The sequence below is a fragment of the Artemia sp. Qi Xiang Cuo genome, chromosome 18, assembly GCF_049724085.1.
Source record: "Artemia sp. Qi Xiang Cuo chromosome 18, ASM4972408v1, whole genome shotgun sequence".
Taxonomy (NCBI): Eukaryota; Metazoa; Arthropoda; class Branchiopoda; order Anostraca; family Artemiidae; genus Artemia; species Artemia sp. Qi Xiang Cuo.
Genome location: NC_142811.1, coordinates 41,415,059 through 41,436,134, shown reverse-complemented (window position 1 = coordinate 41,436,134; position 21,076 = coordinate 41,415,059). Strand labels below are relative to the sequence as shown.

The 21,076-nt window shown below is 35.3% G+C and overlaps 1 protein-coding gene across 1 annotated transcript in view; it reads right to left on the bottom strand.

The window, feature by feature from the left end:
* LOC148941505 (uncharacterized) overlaps nt 1–11,567 on the bottom strand; it is a 63,646-nt gene extending 52,079 nt beyond the window's left edge. Inside the window, exons 1-2 of the mRNA XM_089104185.1 lie at nt 11,399–11,567; nt 1,830–3,139 (exon numbers count right to left, since the gene is read on the bottom strand). Of these exons, the coding sequence (XP_088960311.1) occupies nt 1,830–3,139; nt 11,399–11,567 (1,479 nt within the window). The remainder of the gene's footprint in view (nt 1–1,829; nt 3,140–11,398) is intronic.
* Between the last annotated feature and the right edge of the window lie 9,509 nt (nt 11,568–21,076).

Sequence of the window (21,076 nt, the reverse complement as noted above, 5' to 3'; positions counted from 1 at the left end):
ATTGGTTTCTAAACTATTATATTTTCATCATATTTTATTTTATTTCACTAGCAGTAACCAAACTTAACTTCTTTCATGTATAGTGGTGGGTTATTTATAATGCACAAGTACCGATTATTCTATAGCTAAATATGTACTTCTGCCCCCTCTCTCCCCCTCCCTATTTACACTTCAATAACGTCTCGTAGCTTCAAGAATGAAGATTGCTACACTAAACTATTTGGAAAAAACATTTGAATTGCTTTAAGAACAAATGCGGTTAGATACCGTAAATTGCCAAATTTTCTGTGACAACGTTTTAAAAATTAATTACTAAATAATACTCATAAAAACAAATTAGTTGGGGCTATAAAGCTCCGATATATGTTTCATGAAATGGTGCATTCTCGAGGAGATTGAATATTTTTTTTTGAAATAGTGCTTAGTGCTCTGCCAGATATCCTTCCATGTGTTCTTCTCTTCTGCCTTATTTGGGTATGTTGTCTCGAACTTCACACCAGTGTCTTTTGATGTTTTGTGTGTGAGTACCTGTTGCAGGGTCAACAAAATTTATGCTGTGGTTGACACATAAATGCTGATAGCCCTGGCTAGCCAAGCAATTGTAGGCCCTCCAACAGTCACTGATAATTGTTGTACCTGGCAGGATTTGGTTTTGGATAATTCCCAACAATGTGGCACTACTTAAATCCGGCACAGAAACCATGAATGAATTACCAGTTCCTCGCTCTATTCCACCAAATACCCAAGCACCCGCGACAATCCGACCACGATTATATTTACGCTTCCCAAATTTGGCTTCATGTATCTCAACAATGACTCCTTCTCCTCCCAAAGGAGCGGAGTTTGAATGACATATGTACATACAAACCTCTCTGCAGAACTGGCTCCAATCCACAAAGGTTTTTTTTACAACAAGAAACATTCTTTATCATGAAATCCTCCGTTGGAGGCGGTATTTGAAGCCAAATCATCAAAAAACGGGAATTTTCTAGCAGAGACAGGTGTGAACCAGCCATCCATGTTTTGTCATAGATTGATTTTGAAAAATTACACTTTACCTGAGAATATTCGCGTCCACCTCGGATGGGTATAAGCCTAGACTTCTGGCAACGAAACGAATTTCTATATTTTACGCAAATCTGGCCACAGTTATCACACTTCCTGCTTCTCAATAACATGCCATGGTTATAATACAACTCTAAGACTACCTCAACAGCAGAAAATTGAATAATACCACCAATGAAATTTAATTCACAAAAATTGCAAGACATATTTCAATAATTGTCATTTACAGACTAAAGTTATAACTCGTAATATCAATTGCGGCTTTCATAATTGTTTCATTATTAAACAGCGGGAATAGTCGAACAAAGATAACAGTGAATTGGGTTATGAATATATTGGAAAGGTAGGTCAACTTAGTATGTGTTTTTACTGCATCTTAAATAGTCCCTTCTTAACAGATAGGAATCTCCTAGAGTTGAGCCTACATGGTTGACCCAACAATTTTGCTTGTTTAGTCCCAGGTTACATAAATTTAACCTTAGCATAAACCGTAATGCTTCCGGATCGACACTGATTTTATTTCAAAAAAAACTTAAATGAAAGATTAAATTTAATTTATACAAGAATATTTTTTTTTTTTTTTAGTTAACAACATTTCCAGATACCTCGCTATTCTTCCATAATTTTTTAGCAGCCCTATTACCTAGAAATAATTATTTTCTGACTTCAAACTGTCCAAATACTTTACCCCCCGGGGATAATACCCCCCCCCCCCATGGAAAAGAAGGCTGAAGGTGCTTGAAAACATTCCAAATGGTCTGAACCTCTGCATGAGGCTTCAAAATCTTATCAGAGGATACTTTTTTGAAAAATTCTACCCTCTTTATTTTATTTGACATGTTTTTTTTATTATTTACGATGTAAGGTAGATTAAAATGTAAATATTCCAAAATTTCCTTGGTACTTGGCCGTTTGTTTGGATCTTGGTTCTGACACATAATCAATAGATGCTTGGCCATAGTTGAAATTTGGGATGCAGATATTCTGCTTTCCAAAGCTTGTGAAACATAATCATAGTCTGCGCTCCACCAAAATGTGTCTTCTTCAATTAGTAACAGTTGTCCCAAGATTGCCCCCAAGGACCTTGTTGGTACTGAACCTATACCATAAATTCTAGTCATTTCGTTTTTGATTTTGTCGTCAGTCTCTGGAATGAAATTGTTCAATTCGGAAGGAGGGTATAAGGCATCAAAACCGGGTGCAGGTTTTGTAATTTTCTCTTCCATGTTTTTGCATGAACGAAAATCAGTTATAGTTACTTTATAATTATCATCTATAAGTATACCGTTTGTTCTTAGATCTCTATGAGAAATTCCACGCTCTTCTAATCTCGCCACTACGGACACTATTTGTTCGAATATTTTAAGAAAGTCATATTCACTCCACCAGTGTTTTAATTTTCCATCATAACCCTTTCTTGATATTTTTAAAAACTCGATAAACCTGTACAAATCAAGAGAATTTTCTTGTAATTCTGTAACAATAACAGCATTTTTTTCGTCAACATAGAGGTCAATATATTTTAGGCAGCCTTCTATATTTTTAACTTTTTTCAGCCAGTAAAGTTCCATTGGGATAAAAATTCCAGAATTTTCATCTCGGATGGTCCTAGCGTCTTCTAGTTTTACAATTTTAACGGCAACTTTTCTTTCATTGTCTTCTATTTGGCTTGCAATGCGGACAAATCCATTTTGTCCATGTCCTAGCACTGTCTTATTTAAGCAGTATTTTTCGTTAAACATTTCCATACATGTCTTTGAACTCTCTACCAGGTTGTAGCTGCTCCTTGAAACATGGCTTATGTTGGATACAGGCACATCATCACATCTAGCTCTTCTCTTATTCAAATGATCATGATAGCGACGAGTAATTTGGTGCCAGCCATTACTTCCCTCGGTATTTCGAAAGGTTATGAAGTCTGCAAATAGCTTCTTTTTGTAGTTATGCCAATTAACACTTGACTTAGCTTCATTTCCAAGCTCAAAATCACCCTTCTTAGGTATAACTTCATTAAAGATAACCTTGGTAGGTTTTCCATTAGTTCTTACAGGAAACAGTAAATCTCTATTAAAGTCTGAAATGTTTCTTAATTTTTGCAAATGGGTTAGGAACCAACTGTTGAAGACTTTTTTCATGTTGCTTATGCAATTAATTTTCAAGAATGACTCAGCTGGACAAAGAAAATTTAATTTAAGGAATGAATGATGTCATTACATTTAATTGTCAGTGACGCCACACCGTAACAAAAAACGTTTGACCTCATTAAAAAAATCTTCAGTTATGATGTCATAACGTCGTAACTTCAAAAAGTTATCATGATTAATTTTCACAGCAGTTTAATGGTGTTATAAAAAAACGATTTTTTAAGTCAAATTCAAAAAATGTTAGTCTGTAACAGTAAAGTCAAGAAGATTCTTGAACTACAATCCTTTAAAAAGTAACTAATTTTAATATTTGTACATGGTTCCGATGTTTCAACAAAAATTCTTTTATTAAAAAAAACACTATGCAGTTAGATATAAAACAAATATAGAAAACAAAATCAGCCCTCAACAAAATATGGAAAAAGTTATTAAAATCTCTGATGGTGTTAAATATATGCATATATATATATATATATATATATATATATATATATATATATATATATATATATATATATATATATATATATATATATATATATATATATATATATATATATATATATATATATATATATATATATATATATATATATATATATATATATGTATGCAATATAGTGTATGCAATATATGCCTTTTTGATACATTTACACAAGTCAGAATTTATTTCTAGGAAGGATATTTTTTAAATATGTGCACAGCTGGGGCAGAAAAATTTCAACGGGTGAATCAAGAGATACTTCTTCAACAAATATAAATGGTAATCCTTGTAATTTTAATTGTTTCTTAATATCTTAAGCGAATCATTTCAAATTGTGACATCTTGATTACTTTACATGAACTGTGCAAGTTCTACACCGCAACTATAAAAAACTTCCATCATTTTTTATTCTAATGAAGAGATGATGTTTCCTAGGAAACATTTTCCAGCTAATCACTCGCAAATGTCTCAATATTTATAAGAGTCAATAAGTCTATTAAAGAGACAATCGATATAGGGTGTGAATTCTCACTTTTTCTGTAAAATACCTATGGTAGTGTCATACTATGGCAGAAATAGTTACAAAAGAGACAAAAGACAATTTTTAAAATTAATATTGTTGTTCTTCTTTTTGCATACGGTTATGTTACTTAATTGTCAAGGTGAGTAAGATATGGTTCCATTGGCAGTTCTTCTCTTGTGCTGATTACAAAATGTTCTTTTAGCCCCCCTCCCCCCATTATCCCTAGCTCCCAAAAATTTTCAGGTCAAATTATAACAAGATTTGCATTTATGAACACAATTTTTCATTTATTTGAATCTGGTTAATTTTCCTTTAGCCTCTTAACTCTTAAGTTTCAATAAAAAAAAATCCAAATGAATTTAGAAACATTTTCAGAATGTAACAGGGACAAGGTAAATCACGATAAAACATTACTGAAACATTCCAACTTTTAGATGTCAACGAAAAAATCCAAAATGATCATTGAAACATCAAGAGAATGTAACAGTGATATGGTAAACCACGACAAAACACTACTGAAATATTCCAACTCTTAGATTTCAACGAAAAAGAAAATCGAAAACGAACTTTGAAACATCAAGAGAAGATTATTCGGGACAACTCCAGCTAATACTCTAATTAACTGTATTAATTTTGGCACATTTTTCGCTCCTGCATGGAACGAGCGATTGCACCCTCCAGATTTCACAGAATTAAAAAAAACTCTTAGCTAACATTCAGGACAAAACACGTCGTTGTCTAACCATCTTTTTTTCGAAGTTAATTGTCTGAAAGATAAACTTGGTTCACTGGGTAACAACCAAAATACTCACAAGCTGGATGCTAGATGCCGACTCAAAATCAAAGTTTCTGCGACAACTCCTTCCATGCCGGAAAACATTAATAAATCGAAACTTAATTGCTCTTTACTTATTTTAATAAAAAAAAACTTTCCGAAAATAAGTATTTAAAATAAAATTAAAATCAATTTTAAAATTAAGATCAGAATATACAAATACCTTTTAAAATACAAAATAAAAACGACCAGAAATTACTATTAAAGAATAAACGAAACCCAAAACATCAGAAATTAAATAAAAAATCATAGCAAAAACATACAACAAGCAATAATATAAATGAATAAATAGATCTTAAAGCGAGTAATGCTTAGATTGAATATTAAAATCAAGCTTAAACGAAAAAAAATATTTTCATATTGAAGTATAAATGAAACTTAAATCTAACAGAAATAAACAATCAATGCAAACAAGCATAAAATAGATATTAATGTAAATTAATAAATAAATCTTAAAACGTGTGAAACTGAAATTGAATATGCAAATCAAGCTTCAAACGAAAAAAAATCACTTCAAACAAGAGTTTGGGTATGATCTCCTTCTCTCACTCTAAAAGTCTAAAACCTACTGCATCATTGGCGCTTTACTGAAAACCAATTTTATGACAAATATTTTCTTTTGTACTTAATATTGAAAATAAACATTAAAATTGTAGTAACATTTTGAACTGATGAGCTTTCAGCAATTAATATCATTATACATCAAATATTCAGTTAATTTATTAGCACCTTTTAAAGTTATTAAAGACGAATATAGTTACCCTACAAACAGGTGTTTGGATACTGCCTCCTTTCCTAACTATAAATAAAAACCAAAAGCCTACTGCGTTATTGGCGCTTAACTGAAAACAAATTATATTACAAAAATTTTCTTTTCCAGTTCTTACAGCATTGAAAACAAAAATACAATTACAGTGAAATAACCTCTTGAAAGGATGGATCTTTCAACAATTATTATCATTATACATCAAATATTCAGTTTGATGTTGTTTATACTTTCCAAGACTGTTCAAGACGCATATAGTTTTCAGTTTTAAGCTTATAAATATTTTTCTCGTTTTAAGCTTGATTTTCATATTCAATATAAGCATTACCTGCTTTAAGATCTATTTATTCATTTATATTATTACTTTTTGTATGTTTTTGCTATGACTGTTTATTTAATTTCTGTTCGTTTTAGGTTTCATTTATTCTTTAATAGTAATTTCTGGTCGTTTTGAGTTTGAATTTTAAAAGGTATTTGTACCTACCTGCTTATCTTAAGTTTAAAATTTCCACAAACATCCATTTAAAAAAATATTTATTTGAAAGTTTTCTTAATTAATTTTTGTTCGTTTTTGATTGCAAAAAATTTCAAGTTTTTAAAAATTCCTTATTTCAAAATCAAATTAAACAAAAAAAAATCAAATATTCATCAAAGTATCAAAACTGGTATCAAAGTAACAATATAGAAAGTGAAAAATTGGTTTGTGTCAACCTCGGATTTTTTATTATCTGATGTTTGAAATATTTTTAACAAAATTGCTATCTCAAAATTTTTATCGGATGGGTATGGGGGAAAAGGGCCTTTGGGGTCTAATTAAGCTTCAGTCTCTTTTGACTCTTTAAAACTGAATTAGAACTTTCTATTTTCAATCAAATCAGCAGTCTCTGAAGTTTATACAAGTATCCCTCATAAGAACTACATACGGCCCCAGGACATGTCTTACAATGCCTACCGCCCGGGCCCTGTAATTCTATAAGAACCAAATATAAATCCCCAGAGTATAAATTACAACTTCTGTCTCTTGGCCCTGGGGGATTGTGTTGACCCTGGAGTTTTAATATCTGATGGTTGAACAATTTTTAACAAAATGGTAACCTCAAGTTTTTATCCGATTGGTTTATCCATTCAATACATCCAAAGGTGGGGAGGGCAGGAGGGGCTAGCCCTCCTATCTTTTTTCACTCTAAGAAAATGAACTACAACTTTGAATTTCCATTCAAATGAACCCTCTCTGAAGTTTATACGAGCATCCCTCATAAGAACCACATACAGCCCCAGAACATGTCTTACAATGCCTACCACCCGGGCCCTGGGTGGATGTGTTGACACCAGAGTTTTTTTTATCTGACCTTTGAACTATTTTCAAAAAAGGGCTCTCTTAATGTTCTTATCGGATGATTTTGAGGAAAATAGGGCGTGAAGAGGGGGACTAGTTGCCCTTCGATATCTTTTGACTCGTAAAAGGTGAAGGAAAACTTTCAATTTCCAATCATATGAGCCCTCTGAAGATTATACCAGCATACCCTACATAAGAACCATATATGCCCCCAGAGAAATACTTACAGCGTCTTTCCCGGACCCTGGAGGGGGTTGTTTCGACACGGGGGTTTTTCTTATCTGACCTTTGAACTTTTTTTAACATACGCAAATGAGTTTTTGTTATATGATCTTTGAACTATTTTTAAAAAAATGACTACCTCAAATTTTTTATCAGATGTGTTTGGGGAAAAAGGGATTGGAGGGCCAGTATCCCTCTGATCACTTTTGACTCTTAAAAAGGGCACTAGAACATCTCGATTTCCAATCGAATGACCCCCATTTGAAGTTTATAAGACGACCCCTTCTATATAAAGTGCCTCTGGGAAAAAAAAATAATAGAGTGTGGGGGGAGGCTAGCTGCCCTCCAATCCCTTTTGACTCTTAAGAACTGAATTACAACTTTCAATTTCCAATCAAATGAGCCCCCGTTGGATGTTTATACGAGCATCCCTTCCATAACAACCACATAAGCCCCCAGGGCATATCTTACAACGCCTACCCCCTGGCCCTTGGAGGCTGTGTCGATACCAGAGTTTTTTGTTATCATAAATTTGAACTAATTTTAACAAATTGTCTATCTCACTTTTTTATCGGCTGCCGGTAGGGCGGGGAGGATGGGGGGGGGGACTTGCCCACCGATCACTTTTTAATATTAAAAATTGAGCCAGAACTTAAAATTTTAAATAAAAGTAGCCATCTCCGAAGTTTTAATGAGCATCCCTTCCTGGGATGCCCTGGGATCCCAGGGCATAACTTGGTTATAAGTTATGCCCTGGGAACATATAAGATTTTTATTGAAATCTTTGTCATAGAAACTTGAAAAAGGGCTCATTCGATTTAAAATTCAAAGGACTAGTACCCTTTTTAATAGTCGAAATTGATTTGAGGGCGAATAGCCCCCCTCTCACGCCCGCCTTTACCCCAAACATATCCAATCAAAATTTTTAGATAGCTATTTTATTTAACGTAGTTGAAAGTTTTTGAAATAAGGTCTTTAAGTATGACAACCCCTCTCCCCAGATCCCTCAGGGCAAGGGTTGTAAGTTATACCCTGGGGGCATATAAAGTTTTTATTGAAAGCTTTGTCGTAGAAACTTCAAAAGGGCTCATTCAATTGGAAATTGAAACGGCTAGTGCCTTTTTTAATAGTTGAAAGTGATTAGATAGCGACTAACGCCCCTCTGACACCCACCATTTTCCCAAACACATTCAATCAAATATTTGAGTTATCCATTTTGTTCAACGTAGTTAAAAGTTCTGAAAATTAAGTCTTTGAGAATGATAACCTCCTCACAGCCCTCACTGCAAGGGTTTTAAGTTATGCCCTGGGGGCATATAAAGTTTATATAGAAAGTTTTTATAGAAATTCAAAAAGAGCTCATTTCATTGGAAATAGAAATTGCCCTTTTTAATAGTCGAAAGTGATTGGAGAGTAACTAACCCCCTCTTACGCCCACCATTTCCCCAAAAACAATCAATCAAAGTTTATAGATAGCCATTTTGTTCAACATAGTTGAAAGTTCTGGAAATTATGTATTTATGGATGATAAACCCCACAGAGCCCCAAGGGCAAAGGTTGTAAGTTCTACCCTGGGGGAATATAAGGTTTTTATAGATATTTACAATAAAGAACGACACCTAGCCCATGTTAACTGAAACATAAATAGGGATAATGTAATTACATAAAGGATCGATAACACTTATGATAAATGGGGCCTAAGCTACTTTCAGTGGATATAGCTGAAGCCGAGTAAAGAACAAACCATGGCACATAGTAACTAAACGTTAAGATAATAAATTCAACTTCTAAACGGAAGTTTGGTACGTGACTTTTTCAAGGTCGTCTCTTACTATTCCAAATAAGAAAAAGCCATGGGCTTTTTCCTGTTTGTCACAGTCAGAACCGAAGTCTATCTCATAGTAAGTGATCCAACAGGGAAAAGAAAAGATATAATTCAAGATCGATCGTTGCCACAGAGTGTGTTGAACTCAAATCCTTCGGAATCATGTTGAAAGATGATCACTTGGAGAACACAAAAATTGCATATATTGGATTTAGATAGCTGCCTGATTCTTAAAATTTTATATTAAAGAACGAACTCTTGCCAATAATAACTCATATAGGCAACTTGATCTGGGTTGCAGTGGTAGCTTGCAACCTAGTTTCAGACGATCACGTCCAACCCTAAGAAATACATTTCTTTATCCGGGTTGCAGCGGTAGCTAGCAACCTAGTAAGAGACGATCACGTCCAATGTTAAGAAATATAAAAACCCATAGTTCCTAACAAAGTTACATAAAGGACCAATATAGTTCATCATAAATGGTATTTGTCAATTAGGTTTTTATTATATAATTATCCATTATTATGTTACATAAAGGACCAATATAGCTCATCAAAAATGGTATATGTCAATTATTAAATTAAAAGACGATCATTGGAATAAAAAATTATTGCATACATTGGACTTAGTTAGTCAAACAGTTCGTGGTAACGAATTGTAAGTAAGGAGCGACCCGGCTCAATGGTGACCAAAACTCGAAAAACGGAAATTTGATACCAATAGATAAATCAAAAGAATCAGATTTTAATGCTGATTTCAAATATATAACTTTCATCAAGTTTAATCTTACCCATCAAAAGTTTCGCGCCTGAGAAAATTTGGTTGATTTTAGAAAAAAGGGGGAAAGACCTCCTAAAAGTTGTAGAATCTTAATGAAAATCATACCATCATATTCAGCGTATCAGAGAACCATACTGTAGAGGTTTCAAGCACCTATCTAAAAAAATGTGGAACTTCGCATTTTTTGCCAGAAGAAAGATCAAGGATTTTTTTTTTTTTTTTTTTTTTTTTTTTCAGGGATGATCGTATCGACCCAGTGGTCCTAGAATATCGCGAGAGGGCTCATTGGAACGGAAATTAAAAGTTTTAGTGTCCTTTTCAAGTGACCAAAAAAATGGAGGGCAACTAGGCCCCCTCCCACGCACATTTTTTTCCCAAAGTCACCCGATCAAAATTTTGAGATAGCCATTTTGTTCAGCATGGTCGAAAATATAATAACTATGTCTTTTAGGATAACTTAATCCCCCAAAGTCCCCGGGGGAAGGGCTGAAAGTTATGAACTTTACCCAATGTTGATATATAGCATGGGTTATTGGGAAGTATACAGACGTTTTCAGGATATAAATAAGAACCAACTACCGCCGTTTCACTGTCTTGAGTGTATATATTTTTAGTAGTTTGAGTCTTTTTTTGCTCTTTCGTTTTGTCTGTTGAGTGTATATATTTTTTCGTGTCTTGTGTGTATATTTTTTTTAGTAGCTTGTGTCTTTTTTTGTCTCTTATACATTGCTCCGCTATTTACCTTGTTGTCATTAGTGGGTAAAAAATATAAATACAAAATTGCCTGCAGCAGTAATTGAACCTTCGGAGTTAATTCCAACACGCTATCCACTGCACCACGCAAGCTTTCAAGGACACAATTTTCAAATAGTTTATGCTATACTTAGATGTTTTCATTAAAAGGCGATCCATATATTGGACTTAGTTTTACATAAAGGATCGATACAGTTCATTATAAATTCCTAATATAAAACAACACCAGAAGATGCGAAATTTCTTCCGGGCCTTCCGCTTTAGGTAAGTAATTCTGAGGCCACTAGAAGATGCTGCTTCGCAGACTCTAATAGTACTATAGGCAGATGCAATGAAGCATATAATGAGCGAATCAATAAATACCCACGGCAGTCAAGCCTGACCCAGTAAATGTATGGCGTTTTTATGTCTACTAATTGAAAAGAAATTGCACACAAATTTCAGGATTACTATTGTAATTGTCGTAGTATGCATATTTAGGACTTGTTTTAGAACTAATTCATTTAGAATCAATTGGAACTAACTTTTAGAATCCATTCATGCTTTTGAAGAATCAGCACTTTTGTTTAGATAGGGTATAAAATATGGTTTCTTTTCAGATTCAAGTTGACGTCACCCTTCTTAAACAGCGACTATGAGCAGACTATGGTGCTGTTCTAACGTACCTTCATTCGGTGCCCGAGGTCTCTTAAGCCACCTAAGATTATTGTATGCCGACTCGCTGTACAAATCTTTATTTTTCCTCATATTATTGCTTGCCATCTTTCTTTTCTCCTCCATGAGGAAACTTCTTCCTTGTGAGCCACAAGATTTAGAGCTTAAACTACTATTCATCTTTTTGTCTGTTAATAAGTGTGTTTTTTTTTTGTTTTTTTTGTTTTGTTTTTTTTTTGGCTAAGGCACAAGATAGTAATGTGCAGAAATCCTTATAGAGATATGTATATATACTAGCCGAATCCTCCTTCTATACTTTGCTGACCCTCCTTCTGGTCGCTGGGCTATTTTTTTTTTCTTAAATTTAAGAATTTTGTGTCTTAAATTTTGGCACGAATTGAATTTAAGCTTTGTCATACGCAATGCTTATAATTTGTCGCTCAGGATTCAACGTATGGATTCAACATCTTTATTAAATATAATTCATGCCGGCTTGACAACCGGTTACCAACAAAGCACAAATCTGATTGAAAAACGCAACCAGTACACAATTGCTAAATTATACAACTAAGCCAATCATCACTGAAATAAAAATAAATAAAGAAAAAAAGAGATGTTAATAATAATTACAGAAAAATAAATTAAAAAAAAAGTTCTTAACAGAAAAAAAATATTTAAATTGTCCTCTCTCGCAATCCAGTCCCACGCTCACCAACTGCCCGCAAGGAGATGCTTCTTTAGCCGGTTTTTAAATTACGGCACACTTTCCGCTTCCCGAATTGAGTCTGGCTCAGTTCAATAATGAGCTCATGTTTAGTCGTTTAATCCTGCAGCTTGTCCGAACCATATCAGGTTCATAATTAGGCTCATTTTTTCCTCAACTTTAGGGAGGATTTAGTGAATAGCGACTGGCAGCCCAATTTGACTTCAACACGTCTATATGTGTTCACAGGTTGTATATTTCAATGAAACATCCCAATGATAAGAAACTGATCAGTTTGACTTCTAACTGTTTCAATTGATTCATGCAAAAATTAGCTGTCATGATACTATTGTTGTGAGATTCTCCCTTTGAATTGTGGATTAAGAGATGCAATCAGATTACGGCAGTGATCGCAAATTATTTGTACAAAAATACTCTTTTAGCTTTTTAATCCTGGAGTGACACAGTGGGATTGGTCTCCTCTTGGTAATGCAGGACCTGGCTTTCAATCTCAGCAGCTGCAGGGCCCGGAAGTACTTGAAGATTATATATAAACATTCTTAAATAATCAAATAAGAAGAAGAAGACCGTTCCGTCAGGGGAACAGTCAGCCAATATGATAGGATGATGCTACTTCCTCTCACTTGGTCTTGGGCTATTGCCAAGTCGGTCATCGTCGTTCTGCTCTCGATGCGCGCACTCCTTCTGTGTCTACCAAGCATCTTAGGATGAGTTAATATCACCGAGAATACGAAAAAATATAATGTTCCAGAATGTTATTAGCCGCTAACTGTAGAGTTTGATAAAGTTCTTTCTTGAGATCAGCTTTATTTGTCATCTGTGACAGTCTTTGACAGTGTTATTTGTACTTTACAGAAAGTGATCTATATTTCGAATAGTATGTTTTTCGACAACAATAGGAAAAGAAAACCAGAGTTTTTATAAAGGTTTAGAAATAATAATGGGAATGCTGTCCCCTTAAACCCACCAAAAGGTCATTGTTATTTGCACTTTACTGAAAATGACATGTGTTTTGAACAGTGTTTTTGTTTATCAAAACGTAATAAAAGAAATGGAAATCACAGTACTAATCAGAGTTACATGAAAGAAAAAAATATTTGATGAAAAACAATATTGATAAAAAAAATACTGATAAAAAGAAAGACTTACTTGGAAATTTGACCAATTTTTAATTTTCCAAACTATATTCATAAAAGAAAGACTGTTTAGAATGTATTTTGTTTTCAGAAATGCACCACAAATGACACCCAAGCCCTTACATGGTTTTTTGTCCTCAGTGGAATAGGATTACTTGTGGTCGCTGGGATTGAAGCCATTCTGCTCCCCATCATGTATATAGCGTGTTTTAATCAACAATTATATAAAGAAAAACTTTCGAAAAAACAGGGGTCTGGCCCATTTTGGGCCAGAGGGACTCGTGCCCGAATTTAAGATATTTTTTCTGTTTGGAGTCCCTTTCGCGGAGGAAATTACGGATTTTTTTTTTTTCAAGCTGTTAAGAAAATAACAGCTTCGAAAAGAAACTTCGACAAGGTTCGAGAAAGATTTTCGGCCATTTCTGGAAACAATTTTTTTTTTTGCTTTGTGGACCTTATTGGCCCGAAGAACAATTCCTGAAAGCTTTTCACTAACCAGAAAAGCAGGCTGTGGCTCATATTTTTATCCCTTATTCCCTAACCGATTGGCAAAAAAAAAATTTTAGCTCCCCTTGGTACAGGAAACAATCCCAGAAACTTTCAAACTGATCGGAAAAAATCGTCTTTCTGACCTATTCTAACCCAAAATTAAAATCTCTTCCTTAACCCCAAATTAAAGATTTGTTTCAGAGTAAGGCCCCTTGACACATAAACTTTGAGATTTATTTCGAACTGTTTGGAAAAATAAGTTTTTGGCCCCATTTTCAGGTGAACCAAATTCTGTTGATTTTTTTTTTTTTTTTTTTTTTTTGAATCAGGATCCTTTTGACAGAAGATCTTGAAAATGTAAGTTTAATGCAAATAAAAACTTTTTCAAGACTTTTGGAACGACGTTTTTAACTGTTTCTCAAGCCCATTCTCGGAAAAACCAAATTATTTTTTGGTTGTTTTTTTTTTTCAATGGCTACTGTTGGCCCAAGAACTTAAGGCTTTAAGGAATTAAAAAAAATGTCCTCTTTTCGGGCCTTATTTTCAGGGGGGACCATTTTTTTTTTCTTTCTGTGCATTTCAGTTTTATCTGCCAAGCATATTCAAATATGGGTTTTAAGCCAATTGAAAAAAGAGGGTTGATTTAGGGGATCTTTAAGGTTCCGTAATGTGTTTTTTTTTTTTTTGTTAATTAAGGTCTCTTTTGCCCACTAACCAAGTGTGGGTGTCAAGCCTTTTAGAAAAACAATGTTTTGTCCTTTTTTGGGCCCCATTTTTGGGGAAAATGGGTGAATAGCACTTTTTAGTTTTTCTTATGTAGTGGGGTACCCTTGATTTAAGAATTAAATGTACCAAGGACACTAAAAATAGAGTCTTTAAATTCGTAAAGTGGAAACTTACACAACTATATACGTTTTAAAAAATGGGAAAAATCGGAAATTTAATTAAAAGGTCCATAATTTTGTTTTTCATTATTTTTTTAAGAAGAGTTTTTAAAAATAACCTAGCCAATATTAAAAATAAAGAATGTGTCTTAGATATCAGCCGAAAGTGCTGTGGTGGTGCATTGGGTTTGACCTCAGGTTAGTAATACGGGACCCAGAGATCAAACCCGGCTGTAGTAACACACTGCAAGGCCAACTCAAGGACCTTAGTAGTCAAGAAGCGTCGTTAACCCGATACAACAAAATACAAATCAGCAGAAAATTAGGGAAAAATGTATTATCATGGAGCTCTAGAAAGTGTTACTTCCCCGATTGCTGCTGCAAAAGGAAAACACAGCTATTAATTGGAAGTAATCTGGGTAAAAATTCAGTGATTGAATGAACAAAAATAAGCTAATCGTAACGTCTTGTTAGCAAATTGGAATTGGAAAGAAGTGTACCCCTGGGCCAGAGATTTACAGATGAAAGCTTTAAACTGAAAAGCGGTATACTTTTTTTCGGCTTATTTCTGGGCCACTTAATACCTTTCCTTAACCCAACAAAAATTTTGGAACCCTTGACCCCGGGAACAATTCCTGAATATTTCAAGCCCTTTTTCCATTATAAAACCTATCTGTACATAATGATAATTTTTGCATAATAATTAGGGCCCTTCGTCGCTGGAGCTGCGGGGGTTATGTTATCCCAGGGGCATACCTACTGGGTCTTCTGACTATTAAAAAAAAATAAATAAATGAGTAAAATCGTCATCTAGAAATTTAATTTGATACCATGGGGAAGAGGGTAGGGGGGGGGGGCAAGCACGGTACGGTTGGTGGTGGGGGCTGGTTTGCCTCCAATCGCTTTTAGTATTCAAAAAGGACATTAGAACTGTTAATTTTGAATTGAATGAACCCCCTCCAAAGTTTCTACAATACCCCTTTGACACGAAGAGGCTGAAAAAAAAATTATGCAGGGAGTGCTTTGTGCTTGTTCGTTGAATCTAACTTCTTTTGGAGCGACGTTAAATGTCTAAGGGGCATCGAAATTTTTCTAACCTTATAAGTAATATAGCTGTATATTCATATAGAATTTGGATTAAATAATGGTAGCGAAGCATAAGGATTTTTGGCTCTAATATTACGATATAACACCTCTTGATATTTTTTTTTTTTTTTTTTTTTTTTTTTTTTTTTTTTTTTTTTGAAAGATACACCCCATGAAACTCTTAAGAATAAATCCTTCTATCCCTTCTCCTTTCTATTTTTAAGAAATTATAATGTTTAAAATAGATGGCAGATCAGTAATTTGGTTTTGGAAAAACCAAATTGTTTTTTTTTTTGTTTTTTTTTGCAATGGCTACTCTTGGCCCAAGAACTTGAGGCTATAAGGAATAAAAAAAATGTTCCGTTTTCGGGCCTTATTTTCAGGGGGAACCATTTTTTTTTTATTGTTTCTTTCTGTGCATTTCAGTTTCATCTGCCAAGCATTTTCAAATATGGGCTTTAAGCCAATTGAAAAAAGAGCGCTGATTAAGGAGATCTTTAACGTTCCGTAATGTGTTTTGTTGTTAATTAAGGTTTCTTTTGCCCACTAACCAAGTGTTGGTGTCAAGCCCCTTAGAAAAACTATGTTTTGTTCTTTTTTTGGCCCCATTTTTGGGGAGAATGGGTGAATAGCACTTTTTAATTTTTCTTATGTAGTAGGGTACCCTTGATTTAAGAATTAAATGTACCAAGGACACCAAAAATAGGGTCTTTAAATTCGTAAAGTGGAAACTTACGCAACTATATACGTTTTAAAAAATGGGAAAAAATTGGAAATTTAATTAGAAGGTCCATAATTTTGGTTTTTATTATTTTTTTAAGAAGATTTTTTAAAAATAACCCAGCCAATTTTAAAAATAAAGAATTTGTCTTAGAAATCAGCCGAAAATGTTGTGGTGGTGCATTGGGTTTGACCTAAGCTTAGTAATACGGGACCCAGAGATTGAACCCGGCTGTAGTAACACACTGCGAGGCTTACTCAAGGACCTTAGTAGTCAAAAAGCATCGTTAATCCGATACAACATCCAAATCAGGTGTGGTTTGGGGGGGGGGGGGGTCTGGTTTGCCTCCAATCGCTTTTAGCTCTTAAAAAGGGCAATAGAACTTTCAATTTTGAATTGAATGAACCCTCTCCGAAGTTTCTACAGTACCCCTTCGACACGAAGAGGCTGGTAAAAAAAAAATGATGTAAGGAGTGTTTTGTGCTTGTTCGCTGAATCTAACTTATTCTGGAGCGACATTAAATGTCAAAGGGGTATCGGAATTTTTCTAACCTTATAAGGAATATAGTTGTATATTCATATAGAATTTGGATTAAATAATGGTAGCGAAGCATAAGAATTTCTGGCTCTAATATTACGATATAACACTCTTGATTTTTTTTTTCATTTTTTTTTTCTTTTTTTTTGTGGATACACCCCCAAGGAACTCTTAAGAATAATCCTCCTATCCCTTCCCCTTGCTTCCATTCAGGTACTGAAAATAGAGCTTTATTTTACACATCCATTCTCTCTATTTTTAAGAAATTATAATGTTTAAAATAGATGGCAGATCAGTAAGCAATAGTGTTAAGTGCTTGCAAATACAATGAAGAAAAGGCTATATATTTTTAAATAGGAACTATATTTCCCTCCGTGGATGTTTTTCTTTCAGGATTTTTAAGTAACTTCATTAAATTGCAGGTGACAAGTCTTTAAAAGCTTTTAAATATAATGAAGAAAAGACGGTTGAATTTCTAAAGAAGAAAGCAAGGAAATTGGCTCAACATTTAAGAAAGGAGAACATAAATGTTTCACATGGAAGCAAGTCAAGCAATTACATATCTAATCAAAATGGGACAGCCAGTGAAGGTATTTATTTATTTACGAGCAGTAAAGACTGTCAAACGATAGCCATAAAAAGAGACACAAGGCTAGCGGATAATTCTTTTGTGGGGGTCGGGGGAAAGTTTGCTCCATCCCACATAACATCTTCTTGCCTTGACATCTTCCCCCTCTTTCCCCTTAGAAAACACTGGAAGTTTAAATTAAGTTACTCGGCTGTAAGGCAAAATACGGTACAAACACGGCCTCTCCCCTTTATGCAAATTTGAATAAAAAAGGAAAAAATAATTCCAATATGTTACTATTTACCGATGGAATAAAACGCTATGTCCAACTCGAACCCTTGACCCCGACTATGAGAGTCCGACGCTGTTTTCTAATCTAGCCTGGCTGGTCTGATGTAGCCTGGCTATGTTAGTTGTTTGTAGTTTGGTGCAGTGATACTCGAAACAAGGTACAGGTACTTGAGGCCAACTTGGCGCCGGGAATTTTCGATGTTACTGTTGTCGGTTTTTTTAAAGCAAGAAGCAATAATCCTGGTGACATGAAATCTCGGGCCTCTTAATACCAAGCAGACATCTATCCACTGCTTTCGCAGGGGTTGATGTACTAATAAAAAAGAGCGGGTTCCCTATAAACTGGTGTTTCATAGAGTTAGGGACATGTATCAGTGTCAGGGACATTTAGCAAAATACTTTAAAACACAGCTTGTCAATGCAAAACATTTACACCTAGGTTGGATAATAATGATATGTCTTTGAACCTTCTATACACACAAAAATGTACCGAAAAGAATATGGAGGTATATAAAATAAAAAATGAGAAAGAAACATACATAATAAAAACACTTATCGTCGCATACACTAACAATACACTTATAATGATTCGCAAACGATTAATACAACCAAATGGAAAATCTATGACTGATTCGGATCGCTGTCTGAAGCTGCCTACTAATGTATCCATCTTACTACATATCTCAAAAACACTCTAACATTAGGAGATATAACTGTTTCGAGGTTAGGTAGGATGTTACTTACCTTAGATCCTCCTGTGCCGTCAGAGGCACCCAGAGCATCAAGAAGGAGCCGCCAATCTTCCCGCAGGTTTTCTGCTGTGCTGTTGCCAGTATGTCGTCCCATTGAGATTGGATTGGTGCGTGCAGGTTACGGAGATCTGTCTGGTACGTTTGACGCAGGGCGTTGGGTCTGCCACTGTGGCGTGGACCCAAGGGCTTCCAATGGATCACTACATTTGGCAGTCGGAGATTGTCCATACGTAGTACTTGGATAAGGTATCTCCATCTTCATCGGAGAACTTATGATATATGTCTCAAAAGGCTGGCCCGTCTTGTCGCAAATGGATTGGTTTGTTATTCTCTGCTGCCAACGGATGTAGAATTCTTCTAAGACATATGTTTTCGAAAGCACGTATTCTTCTCTCCTTGTTCAGGTGCCAGGTTTTGGCTGTATAAACCAGCACTGGCATAACATTACGATTGAAGAGTCGTAGCTTTAGCCGTAAAGAGAAGCTTTGGGACCGCCAAATTTTCCGTAATCTATTGAAGGCCCCATCGTCTTGGCCAATTCTTGTGAGTACTTCTTTTGTGGTCGATCCGGTGCTTTCTATTGTGCTTTCCAAGTATTTGAAATGGACGAATTGCTCTATGTTTTGGTCTCCGCAAGTGATGGTTAGGGGTGAGTCTGTGGTAGCCATGAATTTTGTTTTCTCATTATTTATTTTCCGGCCGACCTGGCCACCTCTCTCCGTCACTTTGTAAAGGAGTTCTTGGAATCTTCGCTTGCATGATTCCCGGACGGCACGGTTGTCAGTAAAGTCTACATCGTTGAGGCGTATTTCGGGATTCAGCTGGATTCTGTCTGTTCTTGTACTTCGCAGTATATAATCAATGACGATTACGAAAAGTAGCAGTGACAAGACGCAACCTTGCTTAACTCCTGACAGAATGCGGAAGAAACGAGTTTGGCCATCTGGTGTCTACACAGCACTCGCTATCTACATAGGACGCAACTACTGAGTTAAACTCAGGAAAACTCAGTGAAAAAGATCTCACTGAACTCACTGAAAAAGATCAGTGAAACTATCTTCCGTAATGCAGTAGGATCTACCACAGACTTTGGTGGTCTACTGAGTCAAATGCTTTCTCAAAAACGATGAATATCATTTAGATCTTGGAGCGCCACTCTCTGCTCTCTTCCGTCAGTAGTCATAGAGTAAATATCAGGTCCGCACATGAACGGTTCGGTCTGAATCCATGCTGCTCGTCGCGAAGATGTCTGTCGAGCTGCGAGCTAATTCTCTGCAGGAAAATGTGCGTCAGCAATTTGCTAGGTATTGAAAGCATACAGATTCCTCGCCAGTTGCCTGGGAGGGACGCATCGCCTTTCTTAAAGATCCTCACCAGGGTGCGGCGTTTCCAATCTGGAGGTATTTTGGTGGTCGCCCATATTACTGCGAACAGTGCTGTCCAGAACTTGGGGCAGGTCAGAAGAGTCGCTTTTATCATATCCACGGATATCCTGTCTTCGCCAAGCGTTTTCCCATTTTTCAGCTTCTTTGCTACTGCTATAATTTCAGTGAATGACGGCGGATCCGTGCTGATGTCTAAGGAAAACAGTGTTGTTGCTGGGATCTCTGGGTGATCGTCTGGCGGAGGTCTGTTCAACAGCTTCTCGGAGTGGCTGGCCCAGACTTCGTTTACGTCAGACTGCTCGGTTATCAGGATGCCCGAGGGATCTTTTACTGGTCCATGTTGAATAAAGAATTTCTTTCCAATAATCTTATTAGTGATTTTATAGACGGCTCTTGAGTCACCTCTCTTCGTTGCCTCTCCTGCCTTCGCTGCTTTCCGCTTCAGCAGGTTTTTCTGGTCTTTTCTGGCACTCTTCTTTACCGCTTTATCCGTGGCTCTGTATTAATTATAATAAAGAATGACCTGTTGCCTATACTAAATTATATAGGCCACTTAACTATAGTATAGGTTAGTAAATTTACATTAAAAGACGATCACTGAAATAACAAACCATTCCATACATTGGACTTAGTTAGCTACTTGATTGTTTGAGTTTCGTCTCTTACTATTTAAAAGAAGAAAAAGCCGTAGGCTTTTTCCTGTTTGTATTTATAGTTCCGGGTTGCAGCGGTAGCTAGCAACCTAGTAAGTCACGTCCAATGTTAAGAAATATAAAAACCCATAGTTCTTAAAAAAAGAGTCAGATCAAAACAAAAAGTACACCATTAGAACCGCCTTGTCCGAAACCCCTGCATAGTAAAATTTCTGTCCCTTGGCTTGAACAGCAAGGGAAATATATTGGCTTGAAAATCAAGAAAAGTGGCAGCTACTACAACATTCTGCCTAAACGGGATATTTTTTTTTACATTAAAGAACGAACTTTCGTCCATAGTATTTGAAGCATTATAAGAAATCATTATATAGATAATGATTAATATTAGACATAAATTAAAATCTTGTTTAGGGTAAAAGACCAGTTAATAGATTTTAAACCATAATTATTTTCTGAAAAATA